Source organism: Adiantum capillus-veneris, chromosome 7 (genome assembly GCF_014529385.1).
Source record: "Adiantum capillus-veneris isolate H3 chromosome 7, ASM1452938v2, whole genome shotgun sequence".
NCBI classification, from domain to species: Eukaryota; Viridiplantae; Streptophyta; class Polypodiopsida; order Polypodiales; family Pteridaceae; genus Adiantum; species Adiantum capillus-veneris.
The window spans coordinates 139,041,558-139,065,450 of record NC_140937.1 but is presented as its reverse complement, the minus strand read 5'-3'; the positions used below and the strand labels follow the sequence as shown (position 1 = coordinate 139,065,450).

Below are 23,893 nucleotides of genomic sequence, written 5' to 3'. Positions count from 1 at the left end.
TAAAAAGTCTTTTGACTAGACTTTTATGAGGTCTTTAAATTAAAAAATTCATTCACAATTTTTCAGATAATGGTATCAAACTCTGATGAAGCTTTTTTGAGAGACCAACAAAGAATAATTAATTTGGATTGAGTTTTGTAACATGCACAAACGATTCCAAACAAGGTGAACTGAAATTGTAAACTTAAGCAACCAAAAAAGGAAGTGTAAGGATCAATTCTGGACTCCATTTTTATTGAAGGGTATTTAATTGAGACACCCTCTATAGAAGTGAATGCGAAGGAAAGGAAAACGCAAGGCATGGGTGTAGTGGATCTCTGGAGAGTAGGACACATGGTCGGGATAGGTGGCAGCCACGTTGAGTTAGGTGGGAAAATAGTTTTTTTCATGATATGGGCAAAATCTCCAAGTAGTGACAATGCTTGGGCGAACTCGTTAGCACAAGAGACGATAGTCTCATAGTTGCTCCGTAATCGTTATTGAAAGAAATGACAAAGGTGCACAAGATTTTTATCCCTTGTTACGACTAAGTATGGTCCTTATTAAAACGGAAGTATATGGCAAAAGTATGCAAGCATGAAAGATTTCAATTGCTTGGTATTTAAGGGGTTTGAACAAAAGATCATTAGGGAGAGGTTTTTAATTTACATTGCATAGGTGTCCTAGATGTGATCAACCCTCGCCAATTTCTTATTGACGTTAGATAGAAAGACCTCGCTATAGAGAGTTTACTATTTAAGTATGCTAAAATGGTTGTAGTTAGAGAATGGAGGCAATGCCACTACGTATGCCTTGTGCAAAACCTCCGGAAGGGGGTTTGCTTTTTTTGCTATACATTTTACCCATTTTTGGGTATTTTGTCTGTTCTTAATGGGTGAATATGTGAGCTACTCTGCAAGCAAAAATTACACCAAATTACCATGAAAAACACAATATGTGCAAAATTAGAAAAAGGGCAAGGTGACTGTCACCTGGATGGGCCTGAACTAAAAGCATGTCTGTGGGTTTCGTGGGAATGCATTCCATGACGTCATCCTAGTCGCACACTAATAGTCATCGGCAGATGTGGAGGGAATTTGAAGAAAAATGTGGAAGGAAGAGAGCCAAGCTTTAAATAGAGTTTAAAGGAGAGGAGAAGAAAGGCTCTTTAGAGTTTCATTCACTCACACACTCCTCTATATCGGGCAATTCGGGCAGCGGGCTCGCTATTCCGGTGGATACGCGTTTGATCGATCTTCCTCCTCTCCCGCTACTCACTCTGCTCAGCCATGGCGGCCACGTTCTACAAGTACATCATCCTCGGAGGTGGCGTAGCTGCGGTTAGTCTCCCACCTTTCGTTCATTTGTTAACGTTGTCATTGCCTTAGACCACTTGTGCATGATCGACCGTTTTCCCCTCTTCATTCGGATCTTGCGTGCTGCCTCAAGTCTCATTATTTTCCAGTTGTTGTCTGGGTTTGCTTGGGGCACGAGGAGAAGAGGGTAAAGGGGCCAATAAAAAACCTGTCGTGGAACCCGTTGGCAGGAAAGCCAGCGTTGGACTGGTTAGCGCAGTGCAGCAAAGCATTGACATCGGAACCTGAGCTCGAGCCTTGTTGGCGTACCTCTCTGTGTGTGTGTGTGTGTGTGTGTGTGTGCCTCCCTGTCACTTTCATGTCTTTTTTAAAGTTAATCTCACTGGCCAGTATAAAGTTACCAGTTTTGTCCCCAATTCAAGCACATAAGCAGAGATTTTCTCTAACTTGTACTTGTACTACACCCCTATATGTTCTGAAAGCTCTTGTAGCTACATTTAGGGTAAAGATTCAGAGTTGAGCATCAAGCTAATCGAAAAAACATCAGAATTGGTTTCTTCGTCTGATGAAGTTTCCAACTAAAGTTAAAACTCTAATTTTGGACTGAATTTGAAAAGCAACTCGGAAAAAAGAAGAAATATGATTAGGTATATGCTTGTCTGTTTAAGACTTATTTTCTGTGAACTACATTGTTTTATATCATTTTTCTCATTAATCAGCACGAAGATGATCAACATGAGCACTGTATCTTTTTGCACACATATTGATGTCTGAATGATACTGCACAAATATTGGCATCGGTATTGATACAATAGGCTGGCCTTTGTATTGCAAATTACCAAGTTGCAAAGAGATGTACTGATTTGATGTGATGTTGTTTTCTGCCTGGTTTGACAGGGCTATGCTGCAAGGGAGTTTGCGTCTTTGGGCGTCCTTCCTGGCGAGCTTGCGATTATATCAAAAGAGGCTGTGAGTGTATATTCCCGTCAATGTGAAGTGATTTATGATCACAGGATCACTAGATTATGTCTGGTTGATCATGTGTCTGCATGAATCAAAGTAGCATGCTAATGGGCTGCATGTTTGGCTCACATTTATCCAGCTTTTACACTGCATTCAGTAGCATTGTGATTTGATCTGCTTTGGTTAGTGAAAAGTATTTGCCTCACTCATGTTTGTGAATAAGATCTTTCACTTTGTTCTTGTCATACTGTTCCAATGAGGTAATTATTAAGGAGTTTTTCGCTGACGTGTTTGTCATGGTAGGTTGCTCCATATGAGAGACCTGCATTGAGTAAAGCTTACCTTTTCCCTGAAGGTAGGCTTACTAGAGTAATACAAAAGCACTTTGAAATTTGTGCATCTACCTAATGGAGGACTATCTTGCAGGTGCTGCCAGGCTTCCCGGATTCCACACGTGTGTTGGAAGTGGAGGGGAAAGGTTGCTACCTGATTGGTACGCAGAGAAAGGTATGATGTAGGCTTTCAGATTTCAGTAGTCACAACTTTTGAGAGAGCAAAAGAAAGAAAGAAAGCTTTCTGAATGCCTTATCTCGGCCTCTGAGACAAATAAAAAGACACGAGTATGTCCTCTGACTATCGCAAGAAAATGAACCGAAGTACAAAATAAAGTCCTACCATAATAAGCTAAAGGTGCAAGGTGGGGGTGGTACATCTATGTGGGGGTGATGCTCGGATGGAGCTCTAAGTCTTGTGTGAAACTATAGCTCAAGGAGTACAATCATGAGAGAGAGAGAGAGAGAGAGAGAGAGAGAGAGAGAGAGAGAGAGAGAGAGAGAGAGAGAGAGAGAGAGAGAGAGAGAGAGAGAGAGAGAGGTTGCTCCTATGTTGTGCTACCCCCCCCCCCGCCCCCTTCGCTCTTGGACTGCGCCCTACTGTCTGACAGCCTTCGCAGTCTGCCTGCACTGACTGTTCCTCAACGTGGTTTTGCAAGGGTCCCCTTGTGTGTTGCGTGTCTATCTTTGGCTGTGGTGTGGCTGTGCCGTAACTACCTTCCTTTCTGGCAACCTCGCTATGAGTAGCCTATTCAACAATATCTTTCGAACCCCCCCCCCCCCCCCCCCCCCCCCCCCCCCCCCCCCCCCCACCCCCCCCCCCCCCCCCACCCCTAGACGACAACATTGGCTCCAAAGACTCGTGTTCCTTTGAGTATTTCTTTATTATTAGGGGTCGCTAAGGACAATTCCCGAGGGTCCGACTCTTTCGGAGACTCTATGTCCAGATGCCTCGAGAGGTGGCCCTTAGGCTGCTTACAAAGAGTACAAGGGATGTCAAAAGCAGAGCCCCAAAAGCATCTTATCTAAAAGCACTTAAGTCCAAAAGCACCTGCACCAAAATTTGGCGCCCAAAAGTTGCCCAAATCTACCAGCGTAAAAAGCGAAAATCCGTACAGCTGCCATGTGGCATGTCAACGCAAATTGCGGAAAATCAGTATAGTTGGCACACGTCACTCAAAGCACTTATACCAAAATTTGGCACCCAAAAGTTGCCCAAATCTACCAGCGTAAAAGCGAAAATCCGTGTCCGTATGAGCTGCCACTTCATTAACCCTTACACAAGTCCTTGTGTGTGTGTGTGTGTCCTCTTTTATTAGGTTAGGTGCCTTGGCAGAACTTTTTAAGTTGGGTAAACTTTTGTTTTATCTTCTTCTAAGTTTTAGGTTCCTGCAAAACTCAATCAAGTTAGTCTAAGAAGAGCCCTCAGATGTCCTAACATTGTGCAGATGATGTTTAGATGTAACTACCACACCTAGAGCAAACTCGTCGTGGCACAAAGGATTCCGGCTTTGACAAAGAGATAGGCATGGACCACCTTCCTAGGGAGAGCGAGTCTAGGGCGGGCCAAACAAACACATTGGGCCGGTGCATCTATGACCTCGGCGTAGAAATCCTAACCAGTGAAAATATGTCACAAAGTGATGACATGGCATGGCCAATTGGAAGAGAAATGGCCGAGTGGACGAGAAACATTGAATGGACCAACTTAAAGAATTGTGGAGCATTGGTTGAGAGGCCTAAAACCCTAAAGGCCAAAAGCTTGACTTTGGGAGAGAATTTCGAAAAATGCTCTGACATGCTGACGAGGCAGATTGTATGATTGCTGACATGGCAAGGCCGTACGAAATTTTTGTAATTTGCGTTGCAGGTGCCACGGGGCAAGCTGTACAAATTTCTGTGATTTGCGTTGGATTGCTGATGTGGTAGTTTTTACGTGAGCTTTTGGATCAGTTGTGTCACAAAGTGATGACGTGGCATGACCACTCGAGTAGAAATGTTGACGTGGTGGACAGTACGGATGTTGACGTGGTGGCAGTACGGAACCCCCAGATTTTGCGCTGGCATGTTGATGTGGTAGACTATATGGACAATCCCGAAAATTGCGCTGACAGTTGTACGGAATTTTCATAAATTGGGCTGACTTTTTTTTGCAGTTTTTGGACCAAGTTGCTTTTGGGAATACTTTGCTTTTGAGTTTAACTGCTTATGGGCTTTGCTTTTGGCATCCCTTGTAAGAATAAAAGGACCCTTAGGGGCCTCACTTCTCAGAGCATCTTTTGGACGCAGAATCTGAGAGTGGAGGTCCCCTACGGGAGTTGTACTTTGCTCAAGATTTAATATAATAAAGAAATAGCGAAAGGGGCGCCCTGTTTTGGGGCCAATACCTCTGGGCGCGGAACTACGCCGGGCCGTGTCGTCTCGAATTGAACTGTGATTTAAGTTGTGACGTATTTTCAGTGAATCTCTTTCTCGTGTCGTGACAGATTCTAGACCAAGTTTGTGATAGTGGTATTGGAGCACGATTGATTTCTCTTCTATCGGGAAATCCGATCCTTCTTCTTGCGACACACAGGATCACGGCCAAAGAAGGGGTTATGTGCTTGTTGGTTGTGACACAAGAACCAAAATCTTCAGCTTTCTTAGTGGGTATTAAGGCTTCCAATTGAGAAGGGAAAGGTCGAGGAAGCTGTTGCCTCTTAGACCTTCGAAGGATCCTCTTGCACAAGGAAAGGATCAATAAATCTTCAATTTTACCACCATCAGACAAGAAAGACTTAAATGTAGGGAATGGCTCGCGAGGGGGAACTTGTCCAATGTTGCGGCATTCACGACCAAGTACTCGACTAGGGTCGGATATATGTGCCACTAAGTAAGCCCATCTTGATATCATCGATGATCCTTTAGAAGCTTCATATTGCTGCTTTTGTTGCTTATGATTCCAATAAGAAGTTGGTTGCTTAGAACTATAGCATTTCCAAGAATATTCATGCTGAGACTTTTGTTGCTCGCACGAAGGTACTTTGTGTCTAGTTGTCTCTGAGAAACCATGCTTTGGGTGAGAAAATTTGGGTTGGAAAACCTTTGGTTTGAGCGGTTCTTCCTGGTCGACTTCTGAAGCGTCGAAAGATGGTGGAGAAGCAGCATTTGTAGTCCGACTCCAAGAAGAGGTTTGCGTCTACATCTGCTCCAAGTGAGTGTGAATTGATGCGAGACTTGTCAAAAGTGCTACCATCTGCTCTTTGAGAACTGCTATCGGGTCCTCCGGTGGAATAGAGTTCTTGCCATCTTGTGATTCGGCCATGCCGATTGTTTCGAGGGAATAATTGAAAGTGTGGGGTGACGATGTGTCACATACAACTTGTATTCGTAATGTATGGGGTTGGCCTCTCGAGCAGGTAATGGGTGTTGTGGAAACGGTTTCGGAACTGGTTTGGGTTTTGGAGTCGAGGAATCGGGAATTATGATAACCTCGGGTTCGGAGTGTCCAAAATCACGATCACCTCACGTGCAGGAGGGTTTTCGGGTAAGATTTCTTCCGGAATTGCGTCTATGTACGAGAGGAAGCTTAGGTGTACATAGTCGTCGTTGGCCATGGCGCACACGCAAGAAATTTGACAACGCCAAAATCAAGCAGGAGAGAGATAGCGTTGGAATTCTGAAATCGCTGGCTTTCTGGCATGTGTATTTTACGTAAGTTAAATCGAAAGAAAGGGTGAGTTCACATAGGCTTTGAATTTGGGGTTTTTTTAATGGGGGCTGCCCGGTCATCAAAAGGGGGGTAAATTAGAAAGGCCTTGCGTTGCTATTGTTCGATGTATAACCTCCTGTGAAGAATTAAGGAGCGCAGCCAGCGATCAGCTCACGCACGCTCAAGAGTCGCAACGCTTGCAAAAAGAGGTGCGCTCTTGTGGAAAGGATGCGATGCTGTCGAAGAGATGCCGTTGCACACTTGAAAGGTTGCGATCCTTGTGAAGAGGTGTCACAAAGTGATGACGTGGCTATCGACAGCAGAAACCCTAAAATATGGCCAAAAATCCTAAAATTCATGCCAACCCTAATTTTCGAAAATCGCGGAGATGAAAAAAAAAAATTTTTAAAAATTTTTGAGCGACGCAAAATCCTAGCTTTTGGCTTTTTGCTACAAAAGAATTGGATGAGAGAGAGAGAGTTGAATTGCTTTAATTTTACTCTCATTGAGAAAGAGAGAGAATCTGCTTTTGCTTTCAAGCTTTTGGGGCTTTGCTTTTGGGCATCCCTTGTAACATTTAAATATGTGATGAGGGCCTCACTTCTCAGAGCATCTGGATGCAGAGTCTGAGAGTGAAACCCTAACCGCTCTTTGTACTCTGACTTTGATTTTAATACATAAAGAAATACTGAAAGGGGCGCCAGTCTTTGGGGCCAATATCTCTAGGCGCGGAACTCCGCCGGGCCAATGTAAATCTATTGTGATCAGTGAATTGTTTTGAAGTGGTTATTTGGTGCTTTTGCGATTGATTCTTGACTTGGAGTATCCAAGTCTGTTACAATGGTATCAGAGCACGACCGATTTCTCTTCTACAGGAAATCCGATCCCCAAATTTTTTTTCCGCGGCACCTATGGCTTCACGCAAGGATTAGTCGACTCCCTTTGCATCTGGAGATGCGGGCAAGGATCACAACGAAGATTCTGATAGAGAGTATGGCCCGCCTCGGCCTACTCAGGCGGAGCAAAGAGAGAGATGAAGCGTCATCAATTGATCGGCGATGCAACAAAGATGATGCTCAGTTTTGCGAAGGATCCGAAATTGGCAAAATATATGAGCAAGACTTCTTTTCAGGAAGTGCATGAACAGTGGCAGAAAACCACTACACCATTGAAACCCGCTCTTAAGAAACTTTTTGATCACAAACAGTATTCAGAGAAGGAATTACAAGAGGTGGTTGATGCACGGATTGCTCAGCTTTTTGACGCGCAAAAGAAAGCCCAAAAGCACGGCAAAAAGCAGAAGAAAAGCACTGATTTCCCGGGATATTTGGGTTGTCAGTCGACATTTGACAAGGCAAAAAAACAGAAGAAGCGTGTTCGATTTGAAGGAGTACCCAGTTCTTCTTCTTCTTCTTCTTTTGACAGTTCTTCTAGCTCTTTAGATTCGAGCGAAGAAGATAGAAAAGGTAAAAAGCGAAGCAAGAAACAAAGCTTCGGAAAGGGCAAGAAAAAGGCAAAGAAGACTAAATCTCGCCTAGAGACTGACAGTTCTACTGAGGACTCGTCTACAGACAGCTCAGATTCTGATGATGGAAACTTCTATGCGAACAAGAAGAATTTTTACAGAGTCAACCAGTATGACTTTGTCGAAGATAAAAGCAAGAAAATCCGAGAGTTTAAGGAAGATGACCACTCGATCAAGTTTGATACTTTTTCAGGATACTCAGATGCTTCGAAGGCTTTGTCTTTTATACAGCAGTTTGACATTGCTTTCACGGGAGGACGCTATTCAGAGCACTCCAAGATTCGGAGAGCTACCTCTCACCTTAAGGGGAATGCTCGTACTTGGTGGTCCACGCTTCTTTTAAACAAGACTGTGCCAGTTAAATTTAAAAAGCTTTTTATTTCTTCTTGGTTGACGCAAGAATATGAACGAGATATACGAGCTGCTTGGAACCATCTTCGGATGACCAAGAAAGATACAATCAATGCTTATTGTGAAAGATTCTAGAGCTCTTTTCTACCCGCCTCTTCATTCAAGAAGATCTTGTTCAGAGAACAGATTGAGTGGTTCACCTTGGGTCTACCTACAGAGATCCGAGATCACTGCTTGGAACAGACTAGGAGTTGACGAGTCATGCGAAGCGGGGCTTTACCATTCACTCTGGTAGTCTGACCTACCCCACAGATGAGGCCATGACACAACGAGCCGAACTGATTTCTGGGAATGAAAGTTGAAAGAAAAAGAGCAACCCAGAGAAAAAGGATGCACGACCCAAGCTTACTCCTGAAGAGAGAGCTCGCTTCATCAAAGAGGGGAAGTGCTTCGAAGTGCCCTAAATAAAAAGGCACAGAAAGAACAGAATGATAAAGACGACGACAGGCCTGAGAGTTCGAGAGCAGCTGAGGAACGTGGCAGAAAAGGCAGATAGAAAAGCAGAACTGGTACCACATGGCGTGGGATCTGCACCGAATCTAATGAATGAAAGTACAAACTTTGCCGCTTTTGGGGCAAAGTGAAGGATCAGGAAGCTCTTTTGAAGGAGCCAAGGCCAACTTCTTTTCACTTGGAATTGGCGGCTCGATTTGGAAATTACGCTCGACAGACTGACGCCACAGGCGGAGGTAGTTCGACTGGCACCCGGATGGGATGTTGCCATTACACCGAGCATTGGCAAACTTCGTTTGCAATGACAGGGGTGTTCAAGGTGCGAGTGACGTTCTACTCAGGATCCCTTGGTACCACAAGAACTACGCCGTGGTTGACTACTGGGTCGAGAAAGCGACTTTGATAAATGAAGGGCTTAGAGATTGTACTTGATGAACTTGAGTTTCTTTACTCATTCTTTTGGGAGAGAACTGAACGATGGATAAAGGTTGAATATGTTTTGACCTGATCAAAAGAACGCCATGATTTTTCTCCACACTCATGCCGATTGCTTTTCAGAGGGCCTGAAGATCAGACCATTGATCTGATACCTGGAAGCACGCCACCGAACCGGCCACCTTACAATGTGAGCCGAGTACAGAATGAAGAGATTATGAACCAAGTGAAAGACCTCTTGGAAAAGGGTCTTGTCCAGCCTAGTACTTCACCGTATTGCTCTCCAGTGTTGTTGGTTTTGAAGAAAGACGGATCTTGGAGGATGTGCATCGATTATAGAGCTCTCAACAAAATCACCATCAAGAACAGATTTTCGATTCCTAGGATCGATGATATACTCGACAGGTTACAGGGATCCTCGTGCTTTAGCAGGATTGACTTGAAGAGTGGATATCATCAGATCTGAATCGCGTCGCGAGACGTCCACAAGAGAGACTTTCGGACTACTTTTGGGTTATTTGAGCCTTTCGGCTCAACCAATGCTCTTGCGACATTTAACCGGATGATGGACATGATTTTTCGAGAGTACAGACTATTTGTTGGCACTTTCTTTGACGACATCATTGTTTTCTCCAAGAATGAGGCAGGAGAGAGAGATCATCTGCTTCAGGTCTTTCAGGCATTACGAGATCACAAGTTAGTGATTAATGCAAAGAAAAGTGAATTTTTCCTACAAGAGATACACTTTTTGGGACACATTGTCTCAATAGCTGGAGTGCAAATGGACCCGGCCAAGATAGACACTATCCGTGATTGGCCCGATTTGAAGAATGCCTATGAAGTTGGAAGCTTCTTTGGACTGTGTTCGTACTACAGACGGATCATTCGAAAGCTTGCAGAGGTTGCTTTCCCTTTGCATATGTTGATACAGAAAGGAGTCCCTTTCTCGTGGGGATCCACTGAGGTGACTGCCTTTCAGAGATTGAAAGAGAAATTGACTACAGGACCAGATTTGACTTTGCCAGACTTGCAGAAGTCATTTGAAGTGTTTTGTGATGCTTGTGGTCGTAGTCTGGGTGCGGTCTTAATGCAAGAAGGCCTTGTCATTGCTTACGAGAGCCGATTGTTCTCTAGGCCGGAGATGACAACACAAAAATTTATGAGAAAGAGCTTTTGGCGGTTATCCATGCTCTTACTCAGTGACGACACTACCTCCTCGGAGCAGATTTTGACTGTCTTTACAGACTTCTTGCCATAGAAGCAGTTTTCGGAAAAGCAGATGCGGTGGGCGAACATCTTGTCACAGTTTCACTTCCAGATTGTCCATGTGCAGGGACAGAAGAATATGGTGGCAGATGCTTTGTCTCGGAAGCCGTTGGTCAGGCTATTTCTGCGATACATTATAGGAGCTTCGAGGATATGGTCGATCATTATGCCACATATACAGATTTTGCAGATATTTTCACACGGATACGGGATGGGGAGATAGTAGCTGGATACTCCCTTCGGGAAGGCTACTTGATGAGAAAGACTATGTTGTGCGTTACACAGCCGTTGAGGGAAAAGGTTATGATTGAATGCCACTGTCCACCTTTTATGGGTCACCGCGGCATTGCTACCACCATGAAAGGGGTAGAGAGATATTTTTTGGTCGAGACTCGAAAAGGATGTGGAAGAATTTGTGCGTAGTATACCAGAAGGTCAAGTTTGATAGGCATAAGGCACAGGGATTGTTACAGCCTTTACCCATACCCACCCGCCCCTGGGAAAGTATTGCAATGGATTTCATTTTTGATCTCTTGAGAACACAGAATGGTCACGATGATTTTTCGATAACATGGCATGCCTGAGACGATTGTCTTCGACAGAGACCCCAGATTTATGAGTTTTTTTTGGAAGGCAATTTGGGAGAACATTGGTACGCAGTTGCAGTTCTCGTCATCATTCCACTTGCCAATTCAATGGTTTTAGATTTATTGAAGTCTTGTATCTCGGATTAAAAGACTCAATGGGAAAAGAACTTACCTTTGGTGGAATTTGCCTACAATAACACGATACACTCTTCGACGGGGAAGATGCCATTTGAGATTGTTGAAAGTGTTGCGAAGGTTCTATCCTTCCTGAGCACGAAAGATTAGATATTTGAAGCGAATGAATATTCGCGAGATTTGGATACGGCTTTTGCCGAGGTTCGCGAGACTTTGCAGAAGTCTCAAGAACGACAGAAAAAAGGCAGCGGATCGCCATCGTCGCGACTTGAAATTGAACGAGGATGATTGGCTGTTCTTACGTTTTGAGAAGGCACGCCTAAGAAAGAAAAAGGGAAAGGAGAGGCTTTTTCCAAAGCTTAGTATGCGATACTATGGACCTTTCCAGATTACTGAAAAGATAAATGACGTCTCCTTCCGATTGAAAGTGTCGGATACTTGGAGGATTCACAATGCATTGCATGTGAGTCTCTTGAAACCTTGATGATGGGGAGCCTAATGAGCAACTCGAAGTGAAAGAAAATGAGGAGACCCTTGTTCTTGAACAGATTTTGGCACATAGGGATCCGAAGAAAGGTAAAGTCCGAAGGCGGTTCTTGGTTAAGTTCAAGAACTATCGTGCATTTGATGCGAAGTGGATGGAGGAGGAGGACCTAACAGATTCTCCTTGGATTGTGAAACTTTACCTCGATGCTTTTGGTTTAGCATAGTCTATTCCAAACGGAACCCAGAATTCAGCTTGGTCGGAGATCTAGTGCAGTGGGATGCACAAGAGGGGAGTCGCTCCGCTCCTTTGTCAACAGATGCCTTGATTTTGATACTAAAGTCACTGATGTCTCTTTGAGCTTCAGGGATACTGAGAGTTGACAGTATTCTGCTGGATGACTTTATGAAATGGAATTCTTGATAATGATACTGATTTGTTCTTGACTTCTTTTGAGTGCAGGAACTTATAGACGAAACGACTGTAGCATTTTGGTCTGATTGATCTCGAATAGACATGGTTGCAGTAGGGGTTAGTCAATCGGACATTGATAAGGTCCCGATTGGACCTAGATGTGATTACTAGCTACATTGCCGATAAGTCATGGTCTAAGATCCGAATGAATGTTGAATGTCCTGTGATGTCTAGTGATGTCCTGTGATGTGACTGTCGATTTGGTACATGTGCTAGATGTGTGTCTGTCACAAAGTGATGATGTGGCAGACAGCAGAAACCCTAATTTCTGCCAGAAACCCTAAAATTCCTGCAAACCCTAATTTCTGCTAGAAACCCTAATTTTCGGAAATCGCGGAGGCTGAATTTTTTTTTCTTTTAAAAAGATGAGCGACGCAAATTTCGCTTTTTCTCTACTTAAATGAGAAAGAGAGAGAGAATGCTTTTGCTTTCATGTTTTGACTCTCTGTGAGAGAGAGAGAGCAGTTGCTTTTGATTTGAAGCTTTTGGGGCTCTGCTTTTGGGCATCCCTTGTAACCTTTAAATTAGTGGTGAGGGCCTCACTTCTCAGGGCATCTGGACGCAGAGTCTGAGAGTGAAACCCTAACCGTGCTTTTGTACTTTGATGATTGATTAATATAAAAAGAAATACCGAAAGGGGCGCCAGTCTTTGGGGCCAATATCTCTAGGCATGGAACTCCGCCGGGCCAGTGCAAATCTATTGTGATCTGTGAATTGTTTTGAAGTGGTTATTTGGTGCTGTCGCGATTGATTCTTGACTTGGAGTGTCCAAGTCTGTTACAGTGGTATCAGTGCACGGCCGATTTCTCTTCTACGGGAAATCCGATCCCCGAATTTTTTTCCGCGGCATCTATGGCTTCAGGCAATGATCAATCGACTCCCTCTGCATCTGGAGATGCGGGCTGGGATCACAACGAAGATTCAGGCAGAGAGTATGGCCCGCCTCGGCCTACTCAGGCGGAGCAAAGAGAGATGGAGCGTCGTCAATTGATTGGCGATGCAACAAAGATAATGCTCAATTTTGCCAAGGACTCGAAGATGGCAAAATATATGAACCAGACCTCTCTGAAAGAGGTACAGATGGAGTGGCAGAGAACCACAACACCACTCCCGAAACCCGCTCTCAAGAAACCTTCTGCCTCCAAGAAATATACGGAGAAGGAACTAGAGAACGTGGTTGATGCACGGATTGCTCAGCTTTTTGACACGCAAAAGAAAGCCAAAAAGCACGGCAAAAAGCAGAAGAAAGGCACTGACTTCCCGGGATATTTGGGTCGTCGGTCGACATTTGACAAGGCAAAGAAATTGAAGAAGCGCGTCAAGTTTGAAGACCTACCGAGTTCTTCTTCTTCTTCTTCTTCTGACAGTTCTTCTAGCTCCTCGGATTCGAGTGAAGAAGACAGAAAAGGTAAAAAGCGAAGCAAGAAGCAACGCTTTGGAAAGGGCAAGAGAAAGGCAAAGAAGGCTAAATCTCGTCCAGAGACTGACAGTTCTACTGAGGACTCGTCTACAGACAGCTCAGATTCCGATGACGGAAAGTTTTATGCGAACAAGAAGAATTTTTACAAAGCCAACCAATATGACTTTCTCGAAGATAAAAGCAAGAAAGTCCGAGAGTTTAAGGAAGGTGGCCACTCGATCAAGTTTGATACTTTTCAGGATACTCAGATGCTTCGAAGGCTTTGTCTTTTATACAGCAGTTTGACATCGCTTTCGCGGGAGGACGCTATTCAGAGCACTCCAAGATTCGGAGAGCTGCCTCTTACTTTAAGGGGAATGCTCGTACTTGGTGGTCCACGCTTCTATTAAGCAAGACTGTGCCAGTTACATGGCTGAAATTCAAGAGGCTTTTTATTTCTTCTTGGTTGACTCAAGAGTTTGAGCGAGATATACGAGCTGCTTGGAACCATCTCCGGATGACCAAGAGCGATACAGTGAATTCTTATTGTGAAAGATTCTGGAGCTCTTTTCTACCCGCCTCTTCATTCAAGAAGATCTCGTTCAGAGAACAGATTGAGCGGTTTACCTTGGGTCTACCTACAAAGATCCGAAATCACTGCTTGGAACAGAAGTCAGCTTCTGTTCAGGAGTCGATGAGTCATGCGAAGCGGGGCTTTGCCATTCACTCTGGCAGTCTGACCTACCCCACAGATGAGGCCACGACACAACGAGCCGAACAGACTTCTGGGAATGAAAGTAGAATGAAAAAGAGCAACCCAGAGAAAAAAAAGGATGCACGACCCAAGCTTACTCTTGAGGAGAGAGCTCGCTTCATCAGAGAGGGGAAGTGCTTTGGATGCGGGGAACATGGACATATTTCCGCAAAGTGCCCTGATAAGGCACAGAAAGAACAGAATGATAAAGACGACGACAGGTCTGAGAGTTCGAGAGCAGCTGAGGAATGTGGCAGAAAAGGCAGATAGAAAAGCAGAACTGGCACCACATGGCGTGGGACCTGCACCGAATCTAATGAATGAAAGTACAAACTTTACCGCTTTCGGGGGCAAAGTGAAGGATCAGGAAGCTCTTTTGAAGGAGCCAAGGCCAACTTCTTTTCACTTGGAATTGGCGGCTCGATTTGGAACTACGCCCGATAGACTGACGCCACAGGCGGAGGTAGTTCGACTGGCACCCGGATGGGATGTTGCCATTACACCGAGCATTGGCAAACTTCGTTTGCAATGACAGGGGTGTTACGCGAGTGACGTTCTACTCGGGATCCCTTGGTACCACAAGAACTACACCGTGGTTGACTACCGGGCCGAGAAAGCGACTTTGATAAATGAAGGGCTTAGAGATTGTACTTGATGAACTTCAGTTTTCTTACTCATTCTTTTGGGAGAACTGAACGATGGATAAAAGTTGAATATGTTTTTACCTGAAGAAAAGAACGCCAAGATTTTTTTCTCCACGCTCATGCCGATTGCTTTTGAGAGGGCCTGAAGATCATACCATTGATCTGATATCTGGAAGCACGCCACCGAATCGGCCACCTTATCGTGTGAGCCGAGTACAGAATAAAAAGATTATGAACTCAGTGAAAGACCTCTTGGAAAAAGGTCTTGTCCAGCCTAGTACTTCACCGTATTGCTCTCCAGTGTTGTTGGTTTTGAAGAAAGACGGATCTTGGAGAATGTGCATTGATTATAGCACTCTCAACGAAATCACCATCAAGAACAGATTTTCGATTCCTAGGATCGATGATATACTCGACAGGTTACAGGGATCCTCGTGCTTTAGCAGGATTGACTTGAAGAGTGGATATCATCAGATCAGGATAGCGCCAGGAGATGTCTACAAGACAGCTTTTCGGACGACTTTTGGGTTATTTGAGTTTTTGGTGATGCCTTTTGGCTTAACCAATGCTCTTGCGACATTTAACCGGATGATGGACATGATTTTTCGAGAGTACAGGCTATTTGTTGGCACTTTCTTTGACGACATCATTGTTTTCTCCAAGAATGAGGCAGAACACAAAGATCATCTGCTTCAAGTCTTTCAGGCATTACGAGATCACACATTAGTGATTAATGCTAAGAAAAGTGAATTTTTCCTACCAGAGATACACTTTTTGGGACACATTGTGTCAGCAGCACAGCAGGAGTGCAAATGGACCCGGCCAAGATAGAGACTATCCGTGATTGGCCCGATTTGAGGAATGTCCATGAAGTTAGAAGCTTCTGGGACTGTGTTCGTACTACAGGCTGTTCATACGAAAGTTTGCAGAGGTTGCTTCCCCTTTGCATACCTTGACACAGAAAGGAGTACCTTTTTCGTGGGGACCCACAGAGGTGACTACCTTTCAGACATTGAAAGAGAAATTCACTACAGGACCAGATTTGACTTTGCCAGACTTGCAGAAGATTTGACCTTGACACAGAAAGGAGTACCTTTTTCGTGGGGACCCACAGAGGTGACTGCCTTTCAGACATTGAAAGAGAAATTCACTACAAGACCAAATTTGACCTTGACACAGAAAGGAGTACCTTTTTCGTGGGGACCCACAGAGGTGACTGCCTTTCAGACATTGAAAGAGAAATTCACTACAAGACCAGATTTGACTTTGCCGGACTTGCAGAAGTCATTTCAAGTATTTTGTGATGCTTGTGGTCGTAGTCTGGGTACGGTTTTGATGCAAGAAGGCCATGTCATAGCTTACGAGAGCCATTTGTTCTCTAGGCCGGAGATGACAGCACAGATCTATGGGAAAGAGCTTTTGGTGGTTATCCATGCTCTTACTCAGTGGCGGCATTACCTACTCGGAGCGGATTTTACTGTCTTTACAGACCATCAGAGTTCCAGATTGTCCATGTGCAGGGACGGAAGAATGTGGTGGCAGATGCTTTGTCTCGGAAACGGTTGGTTCTGGCTATTTCCGCGATACATCATAGGAGCTTCGAGGATATGGTCGATCAGTATGCTACAGATACAGATTTTGTAGATATTTTCACACGGATACGGGATGGGGAGACAGTAGCGGGATACTCCCTTCGGGAAGGCTACTTGATGAAAAAGACTGTTGTGCGTTACACAGCCGTTGAGGGAAAAGGTTATGACTGAATGCCACTGTCCACCTTTTACGGGTCACCGCGGCATTGCTACCACCATGAAAGGGGTAGAGAGATACTTCCCTGGGCCGAGACTCAAAAAGGATGTGGAAGAGTTTGTGCGTAGTTGCTCAGTATGCAAGAAGGTCAAGTTTGACAGGCATAAGGCACAGGGATTGTTACAGCCTTTACCCATACCCACCCCACCCCTGGGAAAGTATTGCAATGGATTTCATTTTTGATCTCCCGAGAACACTGAATTATCACGATGATTTTCCGATTACATGGCACGTCTGAGACGATTGTCTTCGACAGAGACCCCAGATTTATGAGTTTGTTTTGGAAGGCAATTTGGGAGAACATTGGCACGCGGTTGCAGTTCTCGTCATCGTTCCACTTGCAGACTGACGGGCAATTTGAGATTGCCAATTCAGTGATTTTAGATTTATTGAAGTCTTGTATCTCGGATAAGAAGACTCAATGGGAAAAGAACTTGCCTTTGGTGGAATTTGCCTACAATAACACGATACACTCTTCGACGGGGAAGACGCCATGTGAGATTGTTGAAACTGCTGCGAAGGTTCCATCCTTCCTGAGCACGAAAGATTATAAATTTGAAGCGGATGAATATTCGCGAGATTTGGATACGGCTTTTGCCAAGGTTCGCGAGACTTTGCAGAAGTCTCAAGAACGACAGAAAAAGGCAGCGGATTGCCATCGTCACGACTCAAAACTGAAGGAGGATGATTGGGTGCTCTTACTTTTGAGAAGGCACGCCTAAGAAAGAAAAATAGAAAGGAGAGGCTTTTTCCAAAGCTTAGTATGTGATACTAAGGAACTTTCCAGATTACTGACAAGATAAATGATGTCTCCTTCCGATTGAAACTGCCAGATACTTGGAGGATTCACAATGCATTGCATGTGAGTCTCTTGAAACCTGTTAAGGGTGATGTGCCTGATGATGGGGAGCCTGATGAGCAACCCAAAGTGGAAGAAAACGAGGAGATCCTTGTTCCTGAACAGATTTTGGCACATAACGATACGAAGAAAGGTAAAGTCCGAAGGCGGTTCTTGGTTAGTTCAAGAACTTTCCTGCATTTGATGCGAAGTGGATGGAGGAGGAGGACCTAGCAGATACTCCTCGGATTGTGAAACTTTACCTCGATGTTTTGGTTTAGCATAGTCTACTCCAAACGGAACCCAGAATTCAGCTTGGCCGGAGATCTGGTGCAGTGGGATGCACAAGAGGGGAGTCACTCCACTCCTTTGTCAACAGATGCCTCGATTTTGATACTAAAGTCACTGATGTCTCTTTGAGCTTCAGGGATACTGAGAGTTGACAATATTCTGCTGGATGACTTTATGAAATGGAATTCCTGATTATGATACTGATTTGTTCTTGACTTCTTGTGAGTGCAGGAACTGATAGCCGAAATGACTGCAGCATTTTGGTCTGATTGATCTCGAATAGACATGGTTGCAATAGGGGTTAGTCAATCGGACATCGATGAGGTCCTGATTGGACCTAGATGTGATTGCTAGCTACATTGCCGATAAATCATGGTCTAAGATCCGAATGAATGTTGAATGTCATGTGATGTCCTGTGATGTCTGGTGATGTCCTGTGATGTCATGTGATGTGACTGTCGATTTTGTACATGTGCTAGATGTGTGTTCCTAGTACGTAGGTACTAACAGTCAGTGTCTGCTAAGACGGTTTATGGCTTTTGTCGGTTTTGCAAGCGTAATCGCGGTCGATTACAATGCTTTCAAGAGGGGGGTATGTCACAAAGTGATGATGTGGCGGACAACAGAAACCCTAATTTCTGCCAGAAACCCTAATTTCCGGAAATCGTGGAGGTTGATTTTTTTTTTTTTTTTCTGTGGAAAATGATGAGCGACGCAAATTTCGCTTTTTCTCTACTTAAATGAGAAAGAGAGAGTGGTCTTCACCCTGCACCAAGCCTTGAATAGACTGCTATACCTTTTGTGGGTCTTCCACTTGATGAAAGTGTGTAAGAAAAGCATGTCTTACATTTCATAAGTCATAACCTGAGGAGGTTGGGTTGATTGTAGCTCCTTTTTGTAGCCTTCCAATCATTCCCTAGCATCTCCCTTTAAACAAAAGTAATTTACAGCACCAACGCTGGGTCTTGCTTGTTAGCAAGAAGGCAAGCAAACTCCATTTGCTCAATGGCACCTTTGGCACTTTCATTTGATTTCCCACTAAACTCCGGAAATAAATTGAAGGTAGCTTGAAGCGATTCCTCGGTGGCGGGCACCAAAACACTGTTGGGCAAAAGAAAAAGTGGGACATCTCTATAGCTTTACAACCCAAGAGCGTTAAAACTTCAACCTTAGCACGAAAATGTATACCAAACCACTCTTAGTAAACCCCAACCAAAAGGCCTATGCTCCCTTGGGAATTTACAAGCACACGCCCACCCAAAGGACCATAGCACATAGGAGCAAAACCTTGCCAAAGCACGGATTTACGGCACACGTTGACCAATGCATATGAAGACAAGGGCCTTCCCTTTCACAATTGAACATCACAAACCCACAACTTCAGCATCAATTCCACAATTCATAGATACATGCCCTCCCAATCTGTCTGCACATAATTTGCCACTGGGCTGCCATAGCCATAACCTTGCAGAGAACTAGTCGTAACTTGAAGAGCACAACTCCAATTGGGGCACTTTAAAGCTTGGAAGAAAGCTTGAAAAATAATTGGCGAGAAAGCTTAAGATGACCAAAATTGAATCTACACGCCGCTACATGCAAAATTGACGTGAACAGAGAGTTGTCCCGATAGGACTATACGTAGAGAAGGCATCAAAAACCATCAAGGAGGCACAACGAGCTAAAACCTGCAAATTTCTGGACTTTGTTTGTAACTTTTTAAAGTTTGTACATGAGTTTTAGTTATATACAAGTCTCACTTCAAAAAAACTCACTAACGGGCACATACAGTAATTCGACGCTGCCGCTATGCTAGTGACTTGTCTTGCATGTACATGTGCTTGCCTAAAAAATCCACAAAAAGAAAGCCCACTCACCCTTTTGAAATTGGGCGTCATGTCCATATATACAAATTTACAAAAAATGAGGTGTCGAAAATGCGCCCAACAATGCGTTTTGATAGAGGTTATATACTACGGTGGGCATCTGACATGACGTCCATATAGTTTTAGGTTGGAGAAATCCAACGAGCCATTCCCCGCGTCGATCGGATTCCCAAGTGGCAGATGTGTCACAGTTTCACCCAGAAACTGACCCCCTGGTCCAATTTATTAATAAATCATTTTTATGATTTAATTTGTTGGGTCTGGTGCCCTACATAGCCCTTAGCAAATTTATAAGTCAAAAATTGTGCCTAACAAGGGAGCCCTCAGCCTAGCATTTTCAGTCAGATTGGACTAGCGCTAGCAGAGGAGAGCCATCAGTCTAGTGCCCTATCTCTTTGGAGGAGGCCTAGTGTTAGTAGAACACCAGATCTTGCGCTTTTGCATGGTTCAGCCAACATTTGTGTTAATGAAGAAGATTTCTCTCTACATGGCTCCTTTTGTTACAGGCTTGGACACTCAAAGCGAGAAATCAATAGCAACACACGAACAGAAACTTCAAAATCACTGAACTTAGATATGTGAGAGAGAGAGAGAGAGAGAGAGAGAGAGAGAGAGAGAGAGAGAGAGAGAGAGAGACGGCACGGCAGAGTTCCGCGCCCAAAGAGACTGCCCCCAAAGACTGCCGCCCCTTTCGGTATTTCTTTATTTTTGCTCACAGTAAGGTACAACTCCCGAGGGTCCTCTGTGCCCAGATGCGACGAAGGTGTGCGAGCGTCGAGCGAGGAGGGGGGTTTACAGGCAATGACAAGATGAAAGCAGGAGCAGCCAGCGCAGGGTATCCTAATGCTAGGCTTCATCATGGCTGAGTTTACCCTGCATCTTGAACTTTGACAACATTTCAGCACCTAGGCCTTTGGATAGATGTATGCTTATGTGGGTGTGTACAGTCACTATTGGGCATTTATGATGTTGATGGGGATCTCTTAGTATACACTCAATATCTGCATGATGGTGCTGATGCGTATATTTTCTTGTGGATGAGCACTTGCTCTTTCCTTTATAGGCGAATCTAGATTCATTTAGGTATATATTACGGTTATGTAGTGCACATGCAAATTTCATGGGTTGAAGTTCTGTCTGAGTCGCCGGGGTGAAGTTTCATCTGAGTCACAACTAGCTGATAGTATGTTCTATCTTCAGCGCTATTCTTCCAGAAGACACATCTCTAGAGCCACAACTAAAACTGCATATGAAAACCTCATATCCATGTAAGCTCATGGGTGTATTTTTCACTTGCGTACACGCATAGACACAGACACACACGAAGGTTAGCTTTTGTTTTCAAATTTTTTATAAAATCAAACAAGATTCTGTCTGTTTCCCAAGTTACCTGCCATCTATAATTATGTTTATTTTCCACTCTTAGCATAAATATAAGATTGCCAGCCATAACGACCCATGTTGAAGTTAGAGCCTCCTTGGTTTGTTTTACCATGAAGGATATAGAAGCTTATGAATGCTACATGTTGTACAGGAGTTGAGCTGATTTTAAGCACAGAGATAGTTAAGGTGGACCTAGCAGAAAAGACACTTGCAAGCTCATTTGGTGGTATTTTCAAATATGGTACTTTGATAATTGCCACGGGGGCAACGGTATGAGTCTTATCTATGCTCTCTCTTAGAAGCCTCAAGCACGAGTTAAATTTTGATTTACATATGCATTATGGTTAGTAGTTAGATCAAAGACCATCAATGGGTATGGAAAGCTTATTGAAGAACGATCTGGGTCCTTGCAGTTCATCAAGCTGAGTGATTTTGGTGTCCAAGGAGCTGATGCCAAGGGTATATACTATCTTAGAGAGATCGATGATGCAGACTCTCTTGTTGAGGCAATCCGTGCAAAACCAGGAGGGAAAGCAGTGATTGTTGGTGGAGGCTACATTGGTTTGGAACTTGCTGCAGATTTGATTATCAACAAGCTAGATGTTACCATGGTGTATCCAGAACCCTGGTGTAGTGAGTATCCCTCTCGACAGTGAGCTGGTGTTGAATCTATGACTTGCAGATCATGCAGTTATCCATTTTTTCTCCTCCCTTTGCAGTGCCTCGTCTCTTCACATCAGAAATAGCAGCATTCTATGAGGGATATTACCAAAACAAAGGCGTGAAAATTGTTAAGGGAACAGTTGCTACAGGCTTTGAGTCTGATGCTTCTGGAAATGTAGGTTTTGTTTTTAAGAAGCACTAGTGTACTTTTTTCCTTGCTGTCGTTTTGAGTGATGGACTGTTTATTATTCAGGTGAACCTTGTGAAATTGAAAGATGGCCGGGAGCTCCCTGCTGACATCGTTGTTGTTGGTGTTGGTGCACGGCCGCTTGTAAGCCTATTCAAGGGGCAGGTGGAAGAAGAAAAAGGAGGCATAAAGGTTTGTTGTTTGTATTTCTGTCGCATACGTGCTTTTTCTGTTCATCATCAGTAAGGAAGGTACCTGCACGGCTAATAGACTGGTTGCTGCTTAAGAACATATAATTAATCTTATATGCCTGGATAGGTCCATTGCAATCATTTCAATTTTGCTTAGACTCTATCAAGTTGCTAGCTGAAATAAAATGGTTTTATCTTTTTAAACAAGCAAACTAGGTGTCCCTTTGTATACAAGTATCCCTGAAGGTCTGAAACTGAAGTATTATTTTTGAACAGGTTGATGCCTTCTTCCAAACCAGTGTTCCAGGTGTCTATGCTGTTGGTGATGTGGCAACTTTTCCTATGAAAATTTTTAATGACAAGAGGAGGGTCGAGCATGTTGATCATGCAAGGAAATCTGCTATTCAAGCAGTTCAGGTATACTTTCAAGTGATTTGTACAATCCCTTTTGGTATGCAAGGAATCTGAAGATCTCAATATATTCTCTGCCTGTAGGAATAGCCTCAAAGGTAGCAAGTTGGGTGATTAGTATGTGTAGAAAAATATTTTTCTGTGTTAAGTATGAATGTGTGCATTTGTGTGTGTGTGCATCTTACACATTACAATTATAGCTGTATATAGTATTTGTGAGTGTTTCAACATGGGAATATCTATAATCTATGTGCCAGCAATTCTCCGAAGCTTAATGTGTATTCTGGATAGCCTGCTACCTGCTATGTCTTTTGACCAGTTGCCTCCCTGCTCTCGTTGTGGTGGAATGGCTTCTCTTGAATGTGTGCGGAACGGCTTCTCTTGAATGTGTGCGGTTGATAGATTGTAACTTCTTAAACATTTAGCATCTAAATGCACACATTGAGTGTTGATTTGAGAGAGAGAGAGAGAGAGAGAGAGAGAGAGAGAGAGAGAGAGAGAGATTTTCAGTTCACTAACTCTGCTCTTCTTTCATGCTCATACTTGGCAGCACATCAAGGCAACAGAGAAGGGGACAAGTGTGGCTGAGTATGACTATCTACCGTTTTTCTATTCTCGGTCATTTGATCTTTCCTGGCAGTTCTATGGTGACAATGTAGGGGATTCTGTGGTCTTTGGACAGACAGACCCCTCAGTGCCAAAGGCCAAGTTTGGGGCTTACTGGATCAAAGATGACAAGATTGTAGGTGCCTTCTTGGAGAATGGTTCTCCTGAAGAGAATAAGGCCATTGCCAAAGTGGCCAGAGTGCAGCCCCCTGTTACTAGCAAAGAGGCTCTTCTAGCTTCCGGCCTTGAGTTTGCCTCCAAGATATAGTTCCCATTCCCACATAATTTTTTTCGCAAGACACAAGAGTTCTCTGTTAATTACAATTTGTAATTTATTGCTATTGAAATAAGTAGAAGTTTTGGGTAGCTGCTCTCTCTCTCTCTCTCTCTCTCTCTCTCTTCCCAACACTCACCGGAATTTGAAAAGGGAAACCTAAATGTGTAGCTAGGTGCCAAAGGGGTATCGCCAAGTTGAACTCTAAGAGGAGTGCAAACATGGCCAATTTGAAAATTTGCATGGATGGGGCCTTATCAAATCTATATATGTAGCAATATAGCTTGTAACCATTCATTGCTCCGTCTTAACTACAGACAATACAAGTAGCATATCAACATAACACTCATTTAGCATGTCATTAAGCCAGGATTCTCTCAAGAAGTAGAGAGCGTGTGAAGCAAGGGGTTCTCACCAAATGCAATCACCTATTGGTTGTGCTTCGTGAAGGCATATGGCATGATGGAGCAACTTGAAATGTATAATCAACTTCTTGGGCTAATATTTAA

General features: G+C 43.9%; 1 protein-coding gene across 1 annotated transcript; it reads left to right on the top strand.

The window, feature by feature from the left end:
• Positions 1–1,138: 1,138 nt before the first annotated feature.
• Positions 1,139–23,476, top strand: LOC147454697 (monodehydroascorbate reductase 3, cytosolic-like). Its single transcript, XM_086516563.1, has 10 exons — positions 1,139–1,319; positions 2,193–2,264; positions 2,562–2,613; positions 2,685–2,765; positions 21,204–21,322; positions 21,466–21,685; positions 21,772–21,890; positions 21,969–22,094; positions 22,370–22,510; positions 23,055–23,476. The coding sequence occupies exons 1-10, from the start codon at positions 1,269–1,271 to the stop codon at positions 23,376–23,378; spliced, it is 1,305 nt and encodes a 434-aa protein (XP_086372689.1). The 5' UTR covers positions 1,139–1,268; the 3' UTR covers positions 23,379–23,476.
• The last annotated feature ends 417 nt before the right edge of the window (positions 23,477–23,893 follow it).